The sequence below is a fragment of the Vicugna pacos genome, chromosome 21, assembly GCF_048564905.1.
Source record: "Vicugna pacos chromosome 21, VicPac4, whole genome shotgun sequence".
In the NCBI taxonomy this organism is placed as follows: Eukaryota; Metazoa; Chordata; class Mammalia; order Artiodactyla; family Camelidae; genus Vicugna; species Vicugna pacos.
This window is the reverse complement of record NC_133007.1, coordinates 32,477,185-32,499,824: the sequence shown is the minus strand read 5'-3', so window position 1 is coordinate 32,499,824 and position 22,640 is coordinate 32,477,185. Positions and strand designations below refer to the sequence as shown.

General features: G+C 66.2%; 1 protein-coding gene across 8 annotated transcripts in view; it reads left to right on the top strand.

Annotated features, from left to right (window-relative positions):
* PIEZO1 (piezo type mechanosensitive ion channel component 1 (Er blood group)) overlaps positions 1-22,640 on the top strand; it is a 53,070-nt gene that overhangs the window by 29,939 nt on the left and 491 nt on the right. For 3 of the 8 annotated variants that reach the window (XM_072946795.1, XM_072946791.1, XM_072946798.1), the window contains exons 4-50: positions 641-683; positions 787-925; positions 3,428-3,599; positions 3,748-3,961; positions 4,067-4,238; positions 4,322-4,435; positions 4,515-4,605; positions 5,230-5,330; positions 5,651-5,911; positions 6,579-6,690; positions 6,773-6,951; positions 7,054-7,202; positions 7,284-7,466; positions 7,822-7,931; positions 8,021-8,175; positions 8,328-8,504; positions 9,048-9,173; positions 9,263-9,463; positions 9,913-10,117; positions 13,089-13,193; positions 13,753-13,906; positions 14,128-14,371; positions 14,439-14,535; positions 14,615-14,786; positions 15,204-15,293; positions 15,365-15,459; positions 15,741-15,812; positions 16,403-16,503; positions 16,810-16,891; positions 16,961-17,017; positions 17,096-17,268; positions 17,354-17,436; positions 17,605-17,799; positions 17,882-18,140; positions 18,209-18,397; positions 18,707-18,959; positions 19,122-19,251; positions 19,334-19,481; positions 19,570-19,784; positions 19,876-20,034; positions 20,113-20,260; positions 21,267-21,455; positions 21,576-21,668; positions 21,756-21,928; positions 22,006-22,128; positions 22,203-22,282; positions 22,369-22,558. In XM_072946795.1, coding sequence (XP_072802896.1) covers positions 641-683; positions 787-925; positions 3,428-3,599; positions 3,748-3,961; positions 4,067-4,238; positions 4,322-4,435; positions 4,515-4,605; positions 5,230-5,330; positions 5,651-5,911; positions 6,579-6,690; positions 6,773-6,951; positions 7,054-7,202; positions 7,284-7,466; positions 7,822-7,931; positions 8,021-8,175; positions 8,328-8,504; positions 9,048-9,173; positions 9,263-9,463; positions 9,913-10,117; positions 13,089-13,193; positions 13,753-13,906; positions 14,128-14,371; positions 14,439-14,535; positions 14,615-14,786; positions 15,204-15,293; positions 15,365-15,459; positions 15,741-15,812; positions 16,403-16,503; positions 16,810-16,891; positions 16,961-17,017; positions 17,096-17,268; positions 17,354-17,436; positions 17,605-17,799; positions 17,882-18,140; positions 18,209-18,397; positions 18,707-18,959; positions 19,122-19,251; positions 19,334-19,481; positions 19,570-19,784; positions 19,876-20,034; positions 20,113-20,260; positions 21,267-21,455; positions 21,576-21,668; positions 21,756-21,928; positions 22,006-22,128; positions 22,203-22,282; positions 22,369-22,558 — 6,973 coding nt within the window. Of the gene's footprint in view, positions 1-640; positions 684-786; positions 926-3,427; positions 3,600-3,747; positions 3,962-4,066; positions 4,239-4,321; positions 4,436-4,514; positions 4,606-5,229; positions 5,331-5,650; positions 5,912-6,578; positions 6,691-6,772; positions 6,952-7,053; positions 7,203-7,283; positions 7,467-7,821; positions 7,932-8,020; positions 8,176-8,327; positions 8,505-9,047; positions 9,174-9,262; positions 9,464-9,912; positions 10,118-13,088; positions 13,194-13,752; positions 13,907-14,127; positions 14,372-14,438; positions 14,536-14,614; positions 14,787-15,203; positions 15,294-15,364; positions 15,460-15,740; positions 15,813-16,402; positions 16,504-16,809; positions 16,892-16,960; positions 17,018-17,095; positions 17,269-17,353; positions 17,437-17,604; positions 17,800-17,881; positions 18,141-18,208; positions 18,398-18,706; positions 18,960-19,121; positions 19,252-19,333; positions 19,482-19,569; positions 19,785-19,875; positions 20,035-20,112; positions 20,261-21,266; positions 21,456-21,538; positions 21,669-21,755; positions 21,929-22,005; positions 22,129-22,202; positions 22,283-22,368; positions 22,559-22,640 lie in introns of those variants that run through there. The other 5 variants (XM_072946792.1, XM_072946793.1, XM_072946796.1 and 2 more) reach the window with 5 other exon arrangements.

The window sequence follows — 22,640 nt, the reverse complement described above, 5'->3', positions numbered from 1 at the left end:
TTCCCATGGCTCTGTCACATCTTCCTCCTGTGCCTGCTGGGCCTTAGCCTCTAGGCAGGGTGGCACCAGCAGCCCGCGGTGCCCTGCGCACCCGACACCCTTCACACCCTTTCCCCCATGGATGGAGACTTCAGCTGGCACCGAGCCCCCCCACCCCCACTGACACCAGCGCCCCGATCTTCAGGTGTGGGGACCCTGGACTCCCATCCCCACCCCGTCGTGGGGCCTCCCACCTCCAGGCCCTGCCTGGCTCGTGGTGGGCAGGGTGCTCCGCCCAGCTTCCCGTTTTGATTCTGTGATGGTGGTGCTTTCCCTGCAGGTGACTCGAGGGCCCCCTGGTCCTGGGCCCAAAAAGCAACTGGTCTTGACCGATGGGTCTGGGAGCTGGGCTGAGCCTCCCAGGCCGCTTCTGGCCCCATCATGGCCACCCAGCTAGGCTGTGAAACCTGTGCTGCTGGGCAGAACTAAGGGGCCTTGGATCCACCTGGCCTTCCCTGCCTGGGCCTCAGTTTCCCTCCCAGTATAGGTGTGATTTTGAGGATCCCCGAAGTCTTGGGGCTCCCGAGGGCCTCCTGGTGACAAGGGGGGGCGGTTTCTCAGTCCCCCCCACCTGACCCAGCCCCCCTGGGCCTCTCTGCAGGCAGCACCTGGGACAACATCTCCCGCCACATTGGGGTCACGAGGTAAGAGACCCCAGACTCCCTCAGGCTTCCCAGACCCGAGTGGGGCCCCCCACCGGCGCCCACCCGCCTGAGCTGACCCACGGGCTCTCCCTGCCCTTCCCAGGCTGGACCTGAAGGACATCCCCAACGCCGTCCGCCTGGTGGCCCCCGACCTGGGCATCCTGGTGGTCTCCTCGCTGTGCCTCGGCCTCTGCAGGCGCCTCGCGCGGACGGCCGGGCAGAGCCAGCACGCCCTGGAGCTGGTGAGGGTCTTTTTCTTGACAAATCCAGATGTTTTAGTTGCAAGAGTCTGTGCCCGTCATGAGGGGAGAGCCCATCCCGGGGCAGGGGCAGGGGCAGGGGTGCTGGAATGTAGCATGTCCCTCGCACACACAGGGACCCAGGCCACGTCTGTGCCTTAGGGACTGTTCCCAGAGGAGACTCTTCAGGGCCGCAGGACAGTAGGGAATCAGTGGTGCTGGTCGACGGTCTGGGCCTGTGTCAGAGAGCACTTAGGGACAGATAAACAGATGAATGGACAGACAGGTGTTTGAGAAGCCACGCCCACAGCAGGGGATGGGCACCTGTGGGCTTGTGGACAAGGCTGTGACTGTCCAGGCCCGGAGGCATAAAGCAGGGCCCTGAATCAGAGTCCCCGGAGGGTCCCACCCTGGGGTCTTCCCTTGTTGTCGTCTGAGGTTGAAGGCTCAGTGCCCTCCTGTCCCTGCACGAGGGCTGTGATTTCCAGCCTGATCTGGGTCCCCCATATTTGGCTTCAGCCTCAGTGCAGTAGGACCCTGTCTCCAGGGCTGGGTGGGAGCTGTGACCTGCCAAGGTCCTGGCACAAGAGCTCCCTGCGGGGGAGGGGGGGGCCTGGGATCTGCAGGCCCACGCCTGCAGCCCCAGGGTCCCTTTGTCCAGCGGTCGATGCTTATGGAAATGGGGGCCTCTATCCCTGGAGAGGTCAGGGGGAGGCTCAGTCCCCCTAGTCCTGCAGGGTAAGCTGGCACCCCCGTTTCTGAATGGGGTACAGGGGCCTGGAAGTTGTGCGGTAGCTGGCTCCGCCCTGCTGCCTGCCCTGGAGGCGACCCCCGACTCAGCCAGCCCCCGTCCATCTGCACGGCTTGGGGGCACCAGTGGGCACATGGGCCAGGGCTACCTCTGGTTTCCTCACCAGTAGAACAGCTCTGCTGGGGAGGGCCTGACTTGTTCCCCAAACCCGGGGGTGGGGTGGGAGGAGGTCTGCCCCCTTCTCCTCACTGCCTACTGCCCCTTAAAGCACAGGGCTGCCCTGGTGGCTCCCGGGGGCTGGGTTCTGGCTGAGGGGCGGCCACTGCAGACAGATTTCTGAGCAAGGCAGCAGGGCCCCTCACAGGTGCCCAGCTACAGGCCAGAGCCAGGAGCCGCCGCAGTGCCCCTCTGCACACGGCAGCGCCTGGTGGGGCCACACATATATCCAGCTGCAGGGGCCCAGGGGCCCGCACACGCCCTGACCCTGACGCACACGTCCGTGCCCGCTGTGAGAGGTCGGTTGGGCTGGGTGTGAGGTGCGGCCTGTGGGCTGTGCTGCATCGTGGCTGGAGCCGGGCCTGGCCCGGCTGGGCGCGGCGGGCGGCCCCCAGCACCTGTCTTGCCAGCCAGCAGCTGCCTGCTTCTCCCCTGAGACGCTCACTTCCCACAGGCTGCTCAGAAGCGTTCCCAGGGCCGGGGCCAGGCTGTGGGCGGGGGTGAGCTCAGGCCTGGCTGCGGCCTCTTCCAGCAGCCGGCCCCCCACCCCTTGCATTCCAGGATGCGGTGGGGAATCCCTGGGTACCTCTCTGACCCCAGGAGCCTGGACCACCTGCTCTGATATCCTGGGTCCTGGAGTCCTGCCCCTCCCCTCCTTCCAGGCATGGCTCTATGCCTCCCTGGGGCCTCCCAGCACCCCGCCTGCTTTTGACAGGCAGGAAACAGAGAGGTTAAGTGGCTGGCTAAGTTTGCACAGCAGGAGACTTGGAGGTGGGCTGGGACCAGGTTGCCCGGCTCCTGAGCTCCTGCGCTCAGCCTGGATGCCTTGGGCCACCTTGGCCACCTCGGCCACCCACCAGCCTAGTGCCCGCTTTACAGATGGGACATAGGGGCCTAAGGCATCTGATGCAGTGCCATTTTGTGCCTTGCCCTGGCTCTCCCTGATTCCAGGAAACAGCTTTGTTCTGGAAAACTGTTGAGTCAGGCCGGGGAAACAGGCCCTGGTGGATGTCTGTCCCCGCCCTCACCCTGCAGGCAGGGGGGGAAGGGGCATCCACCGTGTACTTGTGAGGATGGTGCCTTGGGACCAGGGGCAGGGGTATAGAGGCGCTCTGTACTGTAGTCAAGTGCAAAGAGGGGCGTGCACTGCTTTCCTTTTCTCTAAAAATCCCCACCTGGGCCCTCAGGAACCAAACCATGCCAGGCCAGGGGCTCCGGGGACCGACGCAGGAGGCCTGCCCTGTCCCCGCAGGTCCAGGTCCGTGTGGGGAGGTAAAGGCCCTCGAGGGGCTCCGGAAGAGGCTGTGGCTGGCCTGCATGGGTCAGTCATCTCAGCACAAGGACTTGTCAGGAGCGTGTCTTGTGATTACGGTGGGCTGCCTCCAGGCAGGCCTCCAGGGCTGCGAACCTGTGTGAGGGTGTCCACACTCGGGCCATTGGCCCCAGGACCTCAGAGGGTCAGCAGCTGGTGTAGTGGAGGGGTAGGTGGCCCTTCTCCCTCCCCACGTACCTGACCCCTGCCCTCCCCATGACCTCAGCAGGACGATGACAGCAGGGACATGGACACCAGCTCCATGGGGGGGCTGCAGGAAGCCCCCGATCAGCCCTCCAAGCGGAGGTCTTGGCTGGCTGCCCGGTTCCGGATCACAGCCCACTGGCTGCTGGTGGCCGCTGGGCGGACCCTGGCCATCGTGCTGCTCGCGTTAGCAGGTACCACTGGGCGGGGCCGGGGCCCCATCACTGCTGTTGCATCCGGAGGCGTCTTCGTAGCCTGCAAGCCCCCCACTGACCAGCGGGACGGCGGTCAGGCAGCCCTGGCCAGGCTGACCCTGATGAGCACCTCCGCCTGGCCCTGCAGGCATCGCCCACCCCTCAGCCTTCTCCAGTGTCTACTTCCTGGTCTTCCTGGCCCTCTGCACCTGGTGGGCCTGCCACTTCCCCATCAGCCCCCTGGGCTTCAGCGCACTCTGCGTCATGGTGGGCTGCTTCGGTGCCGGCCATCTCCTCTGCCTCTACTGTTACCAGACGCCCCTCGTCCAGGCCGTGCTCCCGCCTGCCAGCATCTGGGCCAGGTGAGGGCTCGCCTGCACAGGCCCCGCCACCGTCTCCCTGGTCCTGCCTGCCTGCCTGGCCCCCATGACCTCAGATGTGGTCACTTACGTGCCTTCTCTGGGCAGGGTGTTCGGTCTCAAGGACTTTGTGGCCCCCACCAACTGCTCCAGCCCCCATGTGCTGGTCCTCAACACCAGCCACGACTGGCCCGTCTACGTGAGCCCCGGCATCCTGCTGCTGCTCTACTACACCGTGACCTCGCTCCTGAAGCTCCGTGCACGCCAGCCGCCAGGCCAGGTCAGCACCCGGGCCAGTGCCCTCTGCTGTCCCGCCCCCTTCAGACCGGGGCTGGGGGCTGAGCTTCCCCCTGTTCTCTGCAGAGGCAGGAGGCGGCCGGGCGCAATGAGGAGCGGGAGGTGGAGCTGACCGAGGTGGACCAGTGGCCCCAGGGCCAGGCCAGGGCTGCAGCTGCCCAGGAGGAGGGGGGCACCCAGGTGAGGCGTCCGGGCTGAGGGGGGGCCAGCGCCCACCTGCCTGCAGGCTGGGCTCACTGGGCTCGGCTCACCCCTGCAGCTCACAGCGCCCCCGCCCACGAGGCTGGACCCCGAGGACAACTGCATCGTGCACGACCTCACCGGCCACAGCCCTGTCCAGCAGCACCCCGGTGAGCACGCCGTAGTGCTGCCCCCTGGTGGTTTCACAGTGCCACCTCTCCAGCTGTGCCCTTCTGGGGCTGCCCCGGCGCAGCCTTGTGGCTGACCGCCCCCGGGACCCTGTGGGGGCTCCAGGTCTTCCACCCCCTCCCCAGAGGACTTGACTGCTCTGCCTCAGGCAGCTTCGGGCCCTGGGAGCTGTGTAGGCGGTGTCCCCAGGGCACGGTTGGGCCTTTTTTTTTTTTTTTTCCTTTTGTCTTGGTTTCTATCTTATGAAGTAGGGGTGAGGCCACTGGCCTCAGGACCTGGCACCTGGGGACGCATGTGCCCCCAGACGTGGGACGGGGGCTGGGCCATCTCGTCCATCCTGTCCCTTCAGAGTCTTAGAAACCAAGTCCTGGAGAGTGGTGAGGACTGGCCAGGGCCCTTTGTTGGTGTTTTCCGCCACCTGCGCCCAGCCGCCATCCCCCATGCCCAACCAACTGCTGAGCGTGGCTCCCTCCTCCCCACTGGGCTGTGGTTCCAGCGTCCTGTCTGTGTTTTAGGGTGTGCGTGAGGGGCTTGGGCCTATGGATGTGGGAGCTTCCCCGGCGGGGGGCCCGCCTTTCTAGTGACCCCTGCCCCCCACCTCTTAGTGCGTCCTAGGCTAACTGAGCCCAAAGAGCCATCTCCGCTGCACGGCCTGGGCCACCTCATCATGGACCAGAGCTATGTGTGCGCCCTCATCGCCATGATGGTGAGTGGCTGCCCCTCTGGCTGGGGCTCCCCCAGGGCTCTCACCACCTTCTGGTGGGGGGTGGCCTGGTGCCTTGTCACCAAAAACGGATGGGGCTGTGACCTGCTGGGCCACGCACCACCCCTGGCTGTGTGTGTGCATGGGTGCACACATGTGGTCAGTGAGTCCTGGGCCGATGCCCCCCTGGGTGGTCGGGGTATGTTTGCTTTCCCGTCTGAGCACCCCGCACCCCAGGACCTGCCAGCTAGTTGGCCTGTGGGAGTGGGTCTGGGTGCCGGGCCAGATGTCCTGTGCAGCCCTGCCCCCACCCTGCCATCCAGGTGTGGAGCATCACCTACCACAGCTGGCTGACCTTCGTGCTGCTGCTCTGGGCCTGCCTCATCTGGACTGTGCGCAGCCGCCACCAGCTGGCCATGCTCTGCTCCCCATTCATCCTGCTCTATGGGCTGGCGCTCTGCAGCCTGCGCTACGTGTGGGCCATGGACCTGCAGCCTGAGCTGCCCACCACCTTGGGCCCCGTCAGCCTGCGCCAGCTGGGGCTGGAGCACACCCGCTACCCCTGCCTGGACCTCGGCGCCATGGTGAGTCCGCCCCAACCCTGACAGCGCTAATGCTGCCCTGGGCTCCTGCCTGGGGACCTGGGACAATGCCTTCCTGTCCACCGTCCAGGTCCCAGTGGAGTGGGCACCTGAGAGGCCAGGGCCCATGTCTGGCTGTCACCACGGGGTGCCCAGGGGCCAGCCCAGAGTGGTTACTCAGAGTGTTTGGCTGGATGAGTCAGTGACGACCTCGTGTTGTCGGGAGGGCTGTCCCCTGTCGCGCTGACGTCCTGCGAGTCTCAGTGAGTCCTGTGCCTCTGCTGCGTCCCCAAGTGAGACAGGTCGTTGCCCCTGGACGCCCACGACCGTGCCGGTCACGTGTCGGTGGTCAGTAGGTTGTATCTCACTGAGAGGCGTGTGAGCCACGTATGTGCAAATGCGGGTGCAAACGCGTGAACCTGTGTGTGCACAGATGTGAACCCACGTTCACCTGTGGGTCTGTGCAGACGTGACCGTGTGTGCGTGAGCTGATGCGGACAAGCGTGTGTGCTTGCACGTGAGCCTGTGTGCGTGTGTGTACCGGACGGGGAGTTCCTGCCTGCAGGGAGGCTGGCTCTTGGGGGCCGGCGGGGACCACCTTCTGCTGTGGTCTTCCCACCCCCAGGGTTGGGGATGCTGGCCCAACAGTGACACTGCCCCCCTTCCCCAGCTGCTGTGCACCCTGACCTTCTGGCTCCTGCTGCGCCGCTTCGTGAAGGAGAAGCTGCTGCGGAGGGCCAGGGCCCCTGCTGTGCTGACGGAGGTCACCGTGGCTGACACAGGTGAGGGGGCGGGGCAGGCGGGGGGCGGGCGCCCCACCCCGGCCCCAAAGCCACACCCCCCGGCCCCTGGCTTGGCCCGCAGAGCCCGCGCGGACGCAGGCGCTGCTGCGGAGCCTGGGGGAGCTGGTGAGGGGCGTCTACGCCAAGTACTGGATCTACGTGTGCGCTGGCATGTTCATCGTGGTCAGCTTCGCTGGGCGCCTGGTCGTCTACAAGATCGTCTACATGTTCCTCTTCCTGCTCTGCCTCACCCTCTTCCAGGTGCGCGGGCGCGGGGTGGTGCGCGGGCAGTGCGCGGGCGGTGCGGGCCGTGTGCGGCGGCCTGGGCCTCGCCGGCCGGCCTCATCACACCCTGTCTGGCAGGTCTACTACAGCCTGTGGCGGAAGCTGCTGCAGCTCTTCTGGTGGCTGGTGGTGGCCTACACAATGCTGGTGCTGGTCGCCGTCTACACCTTCCAGTTCCAGGACTTCCCCGCCTACTGGCGCAACCTGACCGGCCTCACTGACGAGCAGTGAGTCTGGGGCGGGGCGGGGCGGGGCGGGGCGGCGGGGCGGGGCTCCCCGCATGCTGACGCTGCCCCTCGCCTCGCCAGGCTGGGGGACCTGGGCCTGGAGCAGTTCAGCGTGTCGGAGCTCTTCTCCAGCATCCTCATCCCCGGCTTCTTCCTGCTCGCCTGCATCCTGCAGCTGCACTACTTCCACCGGCCCTTCATGCGCCTCACCGACCTGGAGCGCCGCCCCCCGCCCAGCGCCCGCGCCCCGCGCTGGGCCCGCAGGTGCGCCCGCCGCCGCCTCGGAGAGGCGCGTGCTGCAGTCCCCGCTCCTGAGGGGCCGGGGGTCTGCAGGGTGTCCCCCCCGCTCCCCTGAACCAGCACGGAGGACACCCTGTCTGGTGGGATTTGGATGGGGGACGTGGAACAGGGTGACAGCCTGGGCTGCTGCCTTCAGATGAGGGGCCTCAGGCGCTGGATGTCCTCTCTGACCCGCAGGGGTCACGGGGCCACAGGCTCACGGGCAGCTGCAGCACCTACAGCAGGAGTCCCACAGATGGGGGTGGGGCAGGAATGGGAGGGGCCTGTGGGGCCACCCCATAAGTGCAGGTGGGAAGGACACTTTGGGGTCCTGTCCTAGGCAGGACGCGGTGAGCGGGACCCCACTGCTGCAACAGGAGGAAGAGGAGGCCCCCAGGGACGAGGGGCTAGGCACAGCAGGCCCCTCCCAGGCCTCGCAGGCCCCAGAGGGTAAGTACGGGACACAGACACCCCCCCACCCGCCGTGAACCCTGAGAGACTCCGTCCCCCTCCTCACTGTCCTCCCCAACCCACCCCAGCCAGCAAGTGGGGCCTGGTGGCAGAGAGGCTGCTGGACCTGGCCGCCGGCTTCTCAGACGTCCTTGCCCGCGTGCAGATGTTCACGCAGCGCCTGCTGGAGCTGCACGTCGTAAAGCTGGTCGCACTGTACACTGTCTGGGTGGCCCTGAAGGAGGTGAGTGTGGACACGCACTTCCTTGTCTGTAGCAGGGTCACTCAGGGACCCTCGCTGGCCTCCCTGCAGCCTGGGCTGCAGGTCACAGGCACCACGGGGAGGGTGGGGTGCCACTCTGCCCGCCCCCAGCCCATCCACCCGCCTGCCGGCAGGTGTCAGTGATGAACTTCCTGCTGGTGGCGCTCTGGGCCTTCGCCCTGCCCTACCCACGCTTCCGGCCCACGGCCTCCTGCCTGTCCACTGTGTGGACCTGCGTCATCATCGTGTGCAAGATGCTCTACCAGCTCAAGGTCGTCAACCCGCACGAGTACTCCAGCAACTGCACTGAGGTACGGCTGCTGCCTCGTGGCGCCTGAGCCACACGGAGTCTCCCGCGCCCCTGGGGGCCGCCGCTCCAGCCCAGGGCGGAGGACAGGTGCAGAGGGCCTGTCCCTGGGGCCAGGGGCTTCCTGGAGGAGGTGACCTTCCACCTGGTCTGCGGGGGCTCACCCCCAATACCGGGGCGTCCGGGTTCAGAGGAGTGTCCTGACCTGGCTGGCTCCCTGATGGACGTGCGCGTCATGGCGTGAGGGGCGCAGAGGCCCAAGGTCTCCTGGAGAGAAGGGGAAGCCCTGGGGAAGGAGGGGGTCGCCCAGGGAAGCCCCACCCATCACTTTGTCTTCACTACCCCCAGCTCCTGCGGGTGGCTTCCCTGTCCCCAGATACCCTGTCCCCTTCCCCATTAAGGTGGATTGGAGGCAGCACCTCACGTCCCTGGCTGGGGACAGCTATTCTCTGGCCCAGACCAGTCCTCGAGCTGTGGCTGGGGACAGGGAGCGAGGCAGAGTCCAGTTCCTGGCGGGGAACAGGTGCTGACGCCAGCCCTCCCTCAGCCCTTCCCCAACAGCACGAACCTGCAGAAGACGGAGGTCCATGACTCTCTGCTGTACCGGGGCCCCATTGACCCTGCCAACTGGTTTGGGGTGCGGAAGGGCTTCCCAAACCTGGGCTACATCCAGGTGAGCGTGGGGCAGGCAGGCGAGGTGGTCGGGTGCCTGGGGCACAGGGCGAGGGGGCAGGGCAGGGCCTGACTGCTCGTGCTCCCCAGAACCACCTGCAGATCCTGCTGCTGCTGGTGTTCGAGGCCATGGTCTATCGGCGCCAGGAGCACCACCGCCGCTGGCACCAGCTGGGCCCACTGCCCGCCCAGGCCGTCTGCGCTGACGGCACCCGCCAGCAGCTGGACCGGGACCTGCCCAGCTGCCTCAAGTACTTCGTCAACTTCTTCTTCTATAAATTTGGGCTGGAGGTGAGACTGGGCATCGACCCTTACCCACCCCCAACCCCCCCCCCCCGCCGGACAAGACTCAGCCACTGGGGTCCTTCCTGCCCCGAGGGGCCTTCGCTGAGCGTCTGGGATGAGCAGGCCCAGGGGGCCGCTGGGGTGTGGTGATGGGGTGGGACCACCGAGGGTGCCAGGTCCTCCTGGGCTGAGTGTCAGCCCATGCTTGGAGAGGCCTGCAGAGGCTGGGGTGGGGGCTGGGGCTCAGGCCGGAGACAGGGTTGGTCTTGACTCTGCCATGGAACCCCCACCACGGTCCCCACCACCATGGTCCCCCCCTACAGTAGAGACAAGTCCAGCCTCTCCGTCCCTCCAGGAGAGGGGCCTGGGCTGCAGGCCCCCATCCCATGCACGACACCCGCCAGAGGCATTCTAGGCCACCCCCCCCAGCTCCTGCCTGACTCTGCCACCCCCAGATCTGCTTCCTGATGGCTGTGACTGTGATCGGGCAGCGCATGAACTTCATGGTCATCCTGCACGGCTGCTGGCTGGTGGCCATCCTCACGCGCCGGCGCCGTGTGGCCATCGCCCGCCTCTGGCCCAACTACTGCCTCTTCCTGGCGCTCTTTCTGCTGTACCAGTACCTGCTGTGCCTGGGCGTGCCCCCTGCCCTGTGCATCGGTGAGCAGGCACCGGGGTGTGCCGAGCACTGGGGGGGGGCCACCTACCCTGGGGCCCCTCCCCCATCTGCTGGCTGCGGCCGTGCTGACGCTCATGGCGGCAGTTGCCCCCTCCATGGTCACTGCGTTCATTGCTTTCTTCCTGCCCAGCATACTATGTTGAAAAATCTCAATGGGAGGTTGGGGAAGCGGTGTCTGGAGCAGGGGGCAGGACCGAGTCCGTCGGGGTCCGTGCCCAGTTCCCCCGGGGGCCGGTGCCCTCTGTGCTCGGGACAGTGACCCCACACGGCCATCCATTCCTGGATGGTACCCCGGTCTGATACACCGTCCGTGCTCACGGCCTCGTCCTCAGGGCAGTGTCCTGGTGATGGTCTGCTTTGACGGGACCTGACAGGAGGGCTCGGCCGACCTCTTCTCGCAGCTCCTCTGGTCGAGTCCATCCCAGCCCATCTGTGCCCTTCCCACAGTCAGGCCGGGGGGTCTGCAGAAAGCTCTGAATCTGGATTCACGGGTTGTGCCCCAACACTTAGACGTCAGTGGACCCTTCAGCAGAAACGGCCCACGACTGGGGAGCCAGGTGGCCGCGGGGCGTCCAGGGCCCCCGACGGCCCAGCCGCGGGGCTGCCGCTGTGCTGGGTGTCCATGCCCTGCTCCCTCCCTGTGGCCGGTGGGCCTTCGTGAACGGGGCGTTCCCCGTTCGCCATCACTGCTGGCTCGTCGGTTAGTTGGCTTTTGATTTCTCCCCCTTTCCTGTTTCTTGCTGTCAGTGGAGCGGGGGAGGAGCTGGGGGATGAACCCAGGACCTCATGCCTGCTAAGCACGCGCTCTGCCATGGCGCCGCCCCCTCCCCGAGCCCCAGCGGTGCTTTCTGAGTGCGTTGTGACCTGTCTGGGGCTCCCTTGGACGTGCCAAGGCGGCCCCTGGAGCCCTCCCAGACGGCACGTCAGACATCCTCCACCACTGTCTACGTCAGGCTCACAGAGGCTGCAGTCGCCCAGGGAAACGCCCTGTTGGGCGTACAGTCTGAGTTTTGATGAAGGCACGGGCGCGTGACCACTGCGGTCAGACCCTGTGGCCCAAGTCCCTGCCCCTTTGCAGCAGCCCCTCCCTGGCTGCCCGCCTGGCGATCTCTGACTTGACCTTTCCCAAAGTGTCCTAGGGACGGACCCACACGGGGTCGCCTGATTCAGCCAGGCTGCTTCCGGCAGAATAGGCTCGAGACGCCCCGTGCTGTCCCATGTTCGTCTTGTTTAATTCTCTAACTTTTCCGTAGACTTACAGATAGTTACAGAAGCAGAACAGAGCTCCGAAACTCTTCACCCAGTTTCCTAGGGTCAGTGTCAGCCTCTGACATACTTGGAGCCACAGTGGGTGCCAGGCCACCACCTACGGCCGGAGCCCTGGGCCGCGTGGCTCTCCCCAGTCTCGCCCCTGCCGCTGGGGGTCCCAGGCCCCCGACACCCCTGCTGTGTTCCTCAGGCCGCTCCACTCGCCTTGGGCCGGGGCGGTGCCTCTGTCTGCCTGCCTCTTCATCACTCTGGGACTCCTGGGAGCACCAGGCTGCCGTTCCTCCCCCTGCATCGTCCAGTGCTGCTGCTTTAGACCAAGTTACGCACTTTTGGCAAGAGCATGGTGTCACGTGGGGCCAGTGTATCACCCCAGGGGACACGCCTTCATCACCCGGTTACACCCGTCTGCTGCTTGTCACTAGTGCAGGCTTGTTAGGGGACAGGCCTGGAGACCAGGCAGGGGTCTTGTTTCTGTGTGAACTCCTGCCTACTAGCAGCGGGCCCGCCCACAGGGGCGCTCGGGGCTCTCACGGGGACTTCCTATCTCTGCATTTCTTCGTCGGCCGTTGACTGGCGTCTTCCATGAGCGAGGAGCTGCCCCGTCGCCCGCCCTGCTCTGTCCAGTTTTCATTTGCCTGTATGGACTCGGGGCACTTAGGCCTGGGGCTCTGCTCCAGTCCTGTCCCTGGGGTCCTGTCCTTGGCACCGTCCCAGCTGGCCCTGGGAGTCCCCCCGCCCCTGCCCGGTGGACCCTGCTTTCTTCCCTCCACTGGCGGGTGAAATTCAGACGCCCAGCCCCAGCCCTCGCGGTGTGTGTCGCTCTGGGGAGATGCTGCTTCTCTGACCTCTCGGCGGACAGTGTCTTTCTTCAATCAGAACAGTTTCCAGCGTCACTCGGGTGGCTCTGCTCTTCCCCAAGACCTCTGGAAGGTGCGACGTACATGCACCGTCTGGTTCGATTGCTTGTCAGTCTGCGCTCCGCCCTGGGCCCCCCAGCGTCCAGGATGGCTTCGATTTTTAATATAGTAACGTTCTCTCTGTGGTGCCGACCAGCGCATGGAGGCATGTCCACCTCAGTTCTCTGCCCCCTGCCCCGTGACTCCCGCCCTGTGGTTTCCCTTTGCCAGGAGTCACCTAAGTAGGGTCACACAGCCCTGGGGTCTGGCTTCCCTCACTCACGAGCCACAGCCAAGCGCTCCAGGCTGCTGCCCGCGTTCACCCGTGGACGACATCTGGCCGCTGGGGACCAGGTGTTGCGGACACTAGTCGTCTGCCACTGCACAGGTGTCTGTGTGGCCGTGGCTTCCATCTCTCGGGGATGAGTGCCCTGGGAGGCTGTGTCGTCTCTTGTCCGTGCCAGCGTTTTGCGTCGACACCATTTTATTTTAGCCATTCTGTCAGGTGCGCGATGAAGTCTTGTTCTGGCCCACGCCGACCGTGGCCCTCACACAGGGAGGCCTGCCCTGCCAACCTGCCCATCACCCTCCCCGGGCGACCCTCGATTCCTCCCCCAAGGGCTGGGGCACAGTTCGTGTCTGAGACACGCGTCCACGAGAAGCGGGCTCTGGGCCCGGATGCTTGGAGACTCGGGTGGCAGTGGTGTGAGGGCGGCTCCCGTGGGTGCTGGGGACGGGTGGGGGCGGGCCTGGACACACAGGTGACGCACACCCTCCCCCCCCGCAGACTACCCGTGGCGTTGGAGCCGGGCCGTCCCCATGAACTCCGCCCTCATCCAGTGGCTGTACCTGCCCGACTTCTTCAGAGCCCCCAACTCCACCAACCTCATCAGTGAGCACCTGCTGCTGGAGCCCCGCCACACGGGGGGCTGGGTTCCCTTGTGGACGGGCAGTGTGCGAGCGGGGACCCTCCTCTCCAGCCCACGAGGGACGAGGCCCAGGCCTCACCGGCTGGTCCAGCCCTGTAGCTCCCTAGCAGGGGTCTTTGTTCCATGAGTGTGCCCAGTCCTGCAGACAGATCCCATGAGACTGGGGGGCCCACATCACGTGCACCGCTGCACACAGACACGTGCCTGCTCACAGGTGTGGACGCGGGTGTGCAGACTGAAGCCGTGAGGCATGCAGTCAGGCTCCTGTGGGCCTTGTTTGCTGACACGCGTGCAGTGTGTGCAGCCACACGTGCACATGCAGAATGTGTACAGCAGACGTGTTCTCTGACGTCCGTGTGCCTGTCCACACTGTGTGCAGGTGCTGGTGTCCACACAGGTGGATGCTTGCACAACTCCCCCCCCCACACTGCAACCTCTCTCCAGCCAGGGGCCTGAGGGCAGTGCCAGACGTGCCCGGCACTCCCCAGGGTGCAGCCCAGCAGTGCCCCCGTGTGCCCACAGGTGATTTCCTCCTGCTGCTCTGCGCCTCCCAGCAGTGGCAGGTGTTCCTGGCTGAGCGCACGGAGGAGTGGCAGCACATGGCTGGCATCAACACTGACCACCTGGAGCCGCTGCGGGGGGAGCCCAACCCCGTGCCCAACTTCATCCACTGCAGGTGGGTGTCACAGTGGCCAGGACCGGGGCCCCTGGGGCTGCAGAGGTGGCGGGTTGGCAGGGCTGACGGACGTGCCTGGGCTCCAGCAGGACTGAGCCAGGGCAGGCCCTGCCAGCGGCGTCCCCGTGGCCAGGACGAGGGGTGGTCGCTGACCCTGCAGAGGAGGAGGCCTGCAGGGGAGGCCGTGGTGCCCGGGCCCTGCAGTGACGCCCTGCCCACAGGTCCTACCTCGACATGCTGAAGGTGGCCGTCTTCCGCTACCTCTTCTGGCTGGTGCTGGTGGTGGTGTTCGTCACGGGCGCCACGCGCATCAGCGTCTTCGGGCTGGGCTACTTGCTGGCCTGCTTCTACCTGCTGCTGTTTGGGACCAGCTTGCTGCAGAAAGACACGCACTCCCGCCTCGTGCTGTGGGACTGCCTCATCCTCTACAATGTCACCGTCATCATCTCCAAGAACATGCTCTCGGTGAGCCCCGCCCCGCCCCTCCCCACCCTTGCCTCGCCGCCCAGGCTGACCCTCCTGCCACCCCCAGCTCCTGTCCTGTGTCTTCGTGGAGCAGATGCAGAGCAGCTTCTGCTGGGTCATCCAGCTCTTCAGCCTCGTGTGCACTGTCAAAGGCTACCACGACCGTGAGTGGGCGGGGCGGGTGTCCAGGGGTGCAGGGGCGAGCGGCTCCCAGGCCTGACCTGGGCCACTGTCTGTCTGCAGCCAAGGAGATGCTGGGCCGGGACCAGGACTGCCTGCTGCCCGTGGAGGAGGCCGGCGTCCTGTGGGACAGCATCTGCTTCCTGTTCCTGCTGCTGCAGCGCCGCGTCTTCCTCAGCCGCTACTTCCTGCATGTCAGGGCCGAGCTCCAGGCCACTGCCCTGCAGGCCTCCAGGTGGGCCCCTGCCTTGTGTCCCCTTGTCACCACTCTGCAACATGACACGCCACCCACGGGAGGCCTGAGGACCTTGTCACGAGCGTGGTGGTGTGTGGCGTCAGCCCGGCTTTGCCACTGGCTGACATTTAGGCCCCATGTGGCTGCCACGTGGGCCCAAGGGTTCACTCCTCCCTGACTGCGCTTTGGCCAAGGAGCCAGCTAACCTCCTATCCCCCGATTTCGACCCCGTGAGGCTGGGGGCTGCCGGAGGGTCTCCCTCTGACTGCTGCACCTGGTGGCAGGGGGTGTCGAGTGGGGGCCGGCACCGTGGCGTGAGCAGCAGGCCTGGGCAGCTGGGCTGAGCGTGGCTGGTGGGGCGGGGAGGGTCGGGGATCGAGCAGCCAGTGCTGAGTGCCCCGTCCTCTCCCCTCACAGGGGTTTCGCCCTCTATAATGCTGCCAACTTCAAGACCATCGAGCTTCACCGCAGGGCGGAGGAGAAGTCCCTGGCCCAGCTGAAAAGACAGTAGGTGCCGTCCGGGCGGGGCCCCGCGGGCTCTCCGGGCAGCCCGGCACTGAGCCGCCTCCCGCCCGCAGGATGGAGCGCATCCGGGCCAAGCAGGAGAAGCACAGGCAGGGCCGGGCCGGCCGCAGCCGCCCACAGGACTCGCCAGGCCCCAGGCAGGAGCCAGGTGAGCGTGGATGGAGCCTCGGAGGGCCCCGCACCCTGTGTGTCCCCGCCCGCGTCTGTGCCGTGAGCTGTCCCACGGGGCTTCCAGCCCGTCCGCCCTGTGCCGCGTGGTTGCTCTGGCCATCAGTGTCTGTGCGCACTTGTGGGCTGTCCTCTGCTCCCCAGGGTCTACATGTGGCCCCTTTGACGCCTCATGGGCTCCGCGTCTCTCTCTGCTGAGGGGCCGCCTCCCCGGCCCTGCCCCTCCCTGCTGGCTCACGCTCCCCCCCTGCCCTCCCACAGGGCCCGGCAGTCCAGGGGGCGCCTCCCCGCCACAGCGACAGTGGTGGCGGCCCTGGCTGGACCACGCCACAGGTACTGCCCCAACCTGGCCTGCCCTGCCCACCCTCTCAGAGCCACTGTGCGCCAGGCAGCCCCCTCTTGGCTGCCAGCTACCCCTGGGCAGAGGGAGCTGACCTGGCCAGTGCACGCTGTCCCTCCCTGCACCTTCTATGAGCCCTCCATGCGAGCTCTCAGCCTCACGTAGTGAGGGGCCTGGCCCGACCACAGACTCTTTTCTTCTTCCTGTGCTTTTCTGACTCAAGTTGGAGTTTTTGTCGCTAATTGGCAGTGTCTCCCTTTTCCTGGCCCCACCCTACACGTCCCCTCGTCCTGTCTGGTCTCGTCCCAGCTCTTACCTGTGTACTGTGCATGTGCCACCGCCCCTGCCCACCACTCTCTGCCGCCCACCACTGTGGCTGTCTCTCGGGTGAGGGTGGCATGTGGGCCTTGGCCCCGGGGGCCACGGGCTGCTGGGGGCATCCAAGCTGGATGGACAGCACAGCCAGGCCTGTTCCTGGACCCATCCCAAACTGAGGAAACGGTCTAGGGGTCTGGGGGGAGGAGGAGGGGACACAGAGCCCCATCCGTGTCGGGGGCCGGCTCTCACCCCACCATGCCCACAGTCATCCACTCCGGGGACTACTTCCTGTTCGAGTCCGACAGCGAGGAGGAGGAGGAGGCCCAGCCCGAGGACCCCAGGCCGTCAGAACAGAGTGCCTTCCAGGTGAGTGCCTGCTCCCCTGCCGCAGAGGCCTGGGCCTGGGCAGGGCGGCAGGAGGAGTCACACCCAGCACCCTCAAGCCAGGTGGGCGCAGTCATAGGCGGCGGGGAGCCCTTTGCCCAGCGCCTCCCAGGGACCCAACCCTGGCCCCTCAGGCCTATGGTGGCCTGGCCTCCGAGAAGGACACACAGTGGCTGGACACCTGTCATCTTGTCTGCCTCTGGGCCCTTGGTTCTCAGTGTGGGGCCTGGGGCTGAGTGACCGCCCAGGACAGTCGGGGCCCTGGTGCTCACTCGGCATCCCCTGCAGATGGCCTACCAGGCGTGGGTGACCAGTGCCCAAACGGTGCTGAGGGAGCAGCGGCAGGAGCAGACGAGGCAGCTGCCCACGGGTGAGTCTGGCTGCACGGGGTATGGGGGCCCTCAGGGTGCAAGGCGCTGACCAGCATTCCTGTGCCCAGGAGGCGGCCCAGGCCAAGAGGCGGCACCAGCGGAGGGCCTGCAGGACCAGACGGCAGGTGCGTGGGCCCCGGGGCGGGGGCCGGGGTCAGGGTGCCCACGGGCCGCCCTCCAGCGCCGTCCTCCCGCCCTCGTAGGCCGCAGGCATGTGGTACAGCGGGTGCTGAGCGCCCTGCAGTTCCTGTGGGTGCTGGGGCAGGCGCTGGTGGACGGGCTGACACGCTGGCTGCTCACCTTCACACGGCACCACAGCGCCATGAGTGACGTGCTGCGTGCCGAGCGCTACCTGCTCACGCAGGAGCTGCTGAGGGTGAGTGGGCTGTCCCCATGCCCCCCTGTACCCCGCCCCTGTGCCTGCCCCGCCTCCGCTGCCCTGAGCCCCCGGTGCCCTGCAGGGTGGTGAGGTGCGCCGGGATGTGCTGGACCAGCTGTACGTCAGCGAAGTGGAGGCCCGCGATGCCCTGAGCACAGCGTCAAGGTAGAAGTGAGGGTGGGGGCTCAGGCACCCCCCGAGCCCCACCCCACCCGGCCTATTTCCAGGCCCGAAGTGAGGTCCAGCCCAGCCACCCAGCCCCTCGTCCACCAGGGACCTCGAGGTCCTACCCTGCTGCCCCAGAGCCCCCTGGTGACCAGCCCCCTCCCACAGCGGGCTGGGGGCCGAGGAGCCACTGAGCAGTGCAACTGAGGACACCAGCAGCCCCCAAAGCACCGGCTACCACACCCGCAGTAGCGGCAGCGAGGACACGGTTGCTGAGCCGGGGACGTCCCTACTCAGCTCCCGGGAGCTTGCCACCGGCGGCCGCGCCCAAACACGCACGGCCAGCGAGCTGCTCCTGGCCAGGTGGGCGGCAACGGGGTTGGCGGGAGGGCCCGGGCCTCAGGGCGCCCCCAGTGGGCGGCGCCTGAGCCTTGTGCCCCCACAGGCGCCTGCACGTCCCGGAGCTGGAGGCGGCTGAGCAGTTTGCGGCAGGGCAAGGCCGGGCGCTGCGCCTGCTGCGGGCTGGGTACCAGTGCCTGGCCGCCCACTCGGAGTTACTCTGCTACTTCATCATTGTCCTCAACCACATGGTCACGGCCTCGGCCGCCTCGCTCGTGCTGCCCGTGCTGGTCTTCCTGTGGGCCATGCTGTCCATCCCGCGGCCCAGCAAGCGCTTCTGGATGACGGCCATCGTCTTCACGGAGGTGGGCGTCAGCCAGGCGGGGCCGGGTGGGGCCGGGGGCCGCGCCCTGCTGACTGCTGTCCCCTGCAGGTCACCGTGGTCACCAAGTACCTGTTCCAGTTTGGCTTCTTCCCCTGGAACAGCCACGCGGTGCTCCAGCGCCACGAGAACAAGCCCTACTTCCCACCGCGCATCCTGGGGCTGGAGAAGCGCGACGGCTACGTCAGGGGGGATCTGGCGCAGCTCATGGCGCTCTTCTTCCACCGCTCCCAGCTGCTGGTGAGCCCGGCAGGGTGCTCGCGCACGGGCACACATGCACTCACACGCACGGACATGCACGCACAGCCACGTGCACGTTAACACACAAGCACACTTGCACACGCGTGCATGCACACGTACACACGCACAGTACACTCACACACAACATATGCATATACACACACAAAAACACACTCAGTTGTTTTGAACCAGGAGGCAGGTTGGACATCTTACAGCCCAGGATGCACCTGGCCATCTTCTTGGTCTGAGCTCAGCCCAGCGGCACTATGGGGCCTCCTCACCCACCTCCCTCCCTCTGTCCCTCCACAGTGCTACGGCCTCTGGGACCACGAGGACGACCCGCTCTCCAAGGAGCACGACAGAGGCAGTAGGAAGAAGGGGGCTGAGGAGGAGCTGGCCCCACTAGGACCCCAGGAGGAGCCAGGGGTGGCCAGGACTGAGGGCGACATCCAGCTAGAAGTAAGGGACGGGCCCCCTGAGCCCCAAGACAAGAGGCGTATCAGCCTGCGTTTCCGGAGGAGCAGGAGGGAGAGCACAGAACCCAGAGGACAGGCAGCCGTGGGTACGAGGGCCCCCCTGCTGCCCCCCAACCCCGGACACCTGGTGACCCTCTGCTGGTCTATAAAGTGAGGCAGTGGCAGCCCTTTGGGAGGTCTCAGGAGGGTCAGGAGTCCGAGCCTGGCCCCACCCCGCGGGCTCTGTTAGCAGCAGTTGCTCCCCACAGACGCTGAGGACCAGGAGGAGGACGAGGCAGAGGCAGTGGCGGTGGCCTCAAGGAGGAGGAAGCAGCAGAGTTGCCCCCGGGAAAGAGTGAGGGCAGCGGGGGCCCAGCTGCAGAGCTGCTGCCTGTCCCTGTGAGTGACCCCGCAGGGAGCCCGGGCCGGGGGGGTGGGGGGCAGCAGGGCTGCACTGAGCCAGGCCTGCCCACCTGCCCAGAGCCCAGGGCGTCTACCGGCCCCTGCGGAGGTTCTTCCAGGACATCCTGCACACCAAGTACCGCGCGGCCACCGACGTCTACGCCCTCATGTTCCTGGCCGACGTGGTCGATTTCATCATCATCATCTTTGGCTTCTGGGCCTTTGGGGTGAGCCGGGTCTCAGTGCCCCCGGTGAGCGCGGGGCCTGGGGGCCACCCCAACCCAGCACCCCTGACCTCTGCTCTCCCGGCCACAGAAGCACTCAGCGGCCACGGACATCACGTCCTCCCTGTCAGATGACCAGGTGCCTGAGGCCTTCCTCGTCATGCTGCTGGTCCAGTTCAGCACCATGGTCATCGACCGTGCCCTGTACCTGCGCAAGACCGTGCTGGGCAAGCTGGCCTTCCAGGTGGTGCTGGTCCTGGCCATCCACGTCTGGATGTTCTTCGTCCTGCCCGCCGTCACCGAGCGGTGGGTGTGGGCTCGGGAGTGGCCTGGACGCGCGTGCTGTGCGGAGCTCAGGGCTCTGCGGGCGCCCTGACCTGGCTCCCCACCCGTACAGGATGTTCAGCCAGAATGCCGTGGCCCAGCTGTGGTACTTCGTCAAGTGCATCTACTTCGCCCTGTCGGCCTACCAGATCCGCTGTGGCTACCCCACCCGCATCCTCGGCAACTTCCTCACCAAGAAGTACAACCACCTCAACCTGTTCCTCTTCCAGGGGTGAGCGTGGCTGGCCCGGGCGCCGGGGGCAGGGCAGCCCTCCCTCGGGCCCTCCTGATGGTCCCCGGCCTCGCGCAGGTTCCGGCTGGTGCCCTTCCTGGTGGAGCTGCGGGCTGTGATGGACTGGGTGTGGACGGACACCACGCTGTCCCTGTCCAGCTGGATGTGCGTGGAGGACATTTACGCCAATATCTTCATCATCAAGTGCAGCCGCGAGACAGAGAAGGTGAGGGCCGGCTGCTGCCCACACCAGCGTGCGTCCAGTGCATGCCTCTGAAACTTCCTGATGGCCAGAAGGGGCTTCCTCGAGGGGACGGTGGACTCGGCCATGTCAGGGCGGCCACCCACAGAGAGGGCCCCCAGTCACAGGCATGGGGAGCAGGGTGCACGGTAAAACATGAACCAAGTGTTTCTTAGCAGCTACTGTTGTAATTCACGCAGCTGCCCCTGTACCGTGCACAGCTGGGTGGTTCCTAGTGCACCCAGGGTTGCACGCCCGCTGCACAGGAAGCAGCCCCACTCACACTGGCAGCCACCCCCCCCACGCGGACTTGCCCATCCCCGGTGTCCCACATGCACGGCAGCACACGGCACGTGGCCTTTGGTGACTGTTTCCCTCTCGCAGCACGGCGCTCTCCAGGCGCACCCACCTTGCAGTTGTGTCAGAATTCTCTTCACAGCTGAGTAGCTTTCCATTGTGACAAGTCTCAGCTGTGAGAGATGCTGCTGTGGCCATTCCGTCCAGAGCCGCGGCCATAGGTCCCCATGGCTCCTGGGTACACAGCTCAGAGTGGCTGTGGTGCCAGCCCCTCCACCCCCGGGCTCGGCGTCCAGGGACGGGTGGGGCCGTGTGGGGGCTCCAGTCTTGGCGCCAGGCCCCTTCCTGTGCTTGGCCGCTTGCGTAGCTTGTCTGGAGAAGTGTCTGTTGAGGTTTTCGCCAGGTCTTCACCGGGTGGTATCTCACCGTTGTGAGAGTTCTTTCTGGAGCTTGCACACTAGGTTCTTTCAGACAGATTTGCCCTGAAGAGTTTCACCGTTTTTTGGTCTCCTGTTTGAGTTCACTCTGGCCGAGGGTTGAAGGCCCAACTTCACATTTCGGCGTGTGGGTGTCCGGCCATCCTTCCCTCTGGGTGGCCTGGGCACCTGGTCCCCACGTGGGTCTGGCTCTGCAGGGCCACGTAAGGACAGAGGCCCACTTGGCGGGTGACCTGCATCCCCCCTCTGCCCCCCAGAGATACCCACAGCCCAAGGGGCAGAAGAAGAAGAAGGTGGTCAAGTATGGCATGGGTGGCCTGATCATCCTGTTCCTGGTGGCCATCATCTGGTTCCCGCTGCTCTTCATGTCCCTGGTGCGCTCTGTGGTCGGGGTCGTCAACCAGCCCATCGACGTCACTGTCACCCTCAAGCTGGGCGGTTACGAGGTGAGCAGCCTCACCCCCACCTCAGGTGCCCTCCCCTCGAGATCGTGAGGGGCTCTGTGTGACGCTGGTGGCCTGGGGTCCAGAGGCCCCGGCGCCACATCACTGCGTCCCCACCACCAGCCCCTGTTCACCATGAGCGCCCAGCAGCCATCCATCGTGCCCTTCACCGCCCAGGCCTATGAGGAACTGTCCCGGCAGTTTGACCGCGACCCAGTGAGTGCCCCCGCCACATGCGGCTGCCAGGGGTGGGGGTTGGGGGGGCCGGGCTGCCCCGCTGAGGTGGCTGCCCCCCACGTCCAGCTGGCCATGCAGTTCATCAGCCAGTACAGCCCCGAGGACATCGTCACAGCGCACATTGAGGGCAGTTCCGGGGCGCTGTGGCGCATCAGCCCACCGAGCCGGGCGCAGATGAAGCGTGAGCTGCACAATGGCACCGCCGACATCACCCTGCGCCTCACCTGGAACTTCCAGAGGTGCGTCCAGGCTCCAGGGGAGGGGGGATCAGGGGCCACCCAGCTACACTGAGGGTCACACAGCACCCCTGCCCCAGGGACCTGGCCAAGGGCGGCACTGTGGAGTACACCAATGAGAAGCACACTCTGGACCTAACCCCCAACAGCACCGCCCGGCGGCAGCTGGCCAGCCTGCTGGAGGGCACCTCCGACCAGTCCGTGTGAGTAGGGGGTGGGCGGGGGGGCCATGGTGGGGGGCAGGGCCAGGCCTGACCTTCTGGCCTCCTCCCTATAGGGTCATCCCCCACCTCTTCCCTAAGTACATCCGTGCCCCCAACGGACCTGAAGCCAACCCCGTGAAACAGCTACAGCCCAGTGAGTGAGGTGGGGACATGGGGGTGGGGGTGCTGGCCTCAGCCTGGGACGGGTAGGGACCGTGACACCTCCTGGTTCCCACCCAGAGGAGGAGGCTGACTACCTCAGTGTGCGCGTCCAGCTGCGCAGGGAGCGTGTGGGCTCGGGGGCAGCTGGCTTCCTCGAGTGGTGGGTCATCGAGCTGCAAGACTGCCGAGCCAAATGCAACCTGCTGCCCATGGTCATCTTCAGTGACAAGGTCAGCCCACCCAGCCTGGGCTTCCTGGCAGGCTACGGGTGAGTGCGGCGTGCAGTGGGTCAGGCCGGGGCGGGGCCAGGGAGGAGGCCGGACTCTCACTGCCCACCCGCCCGCCCGCAG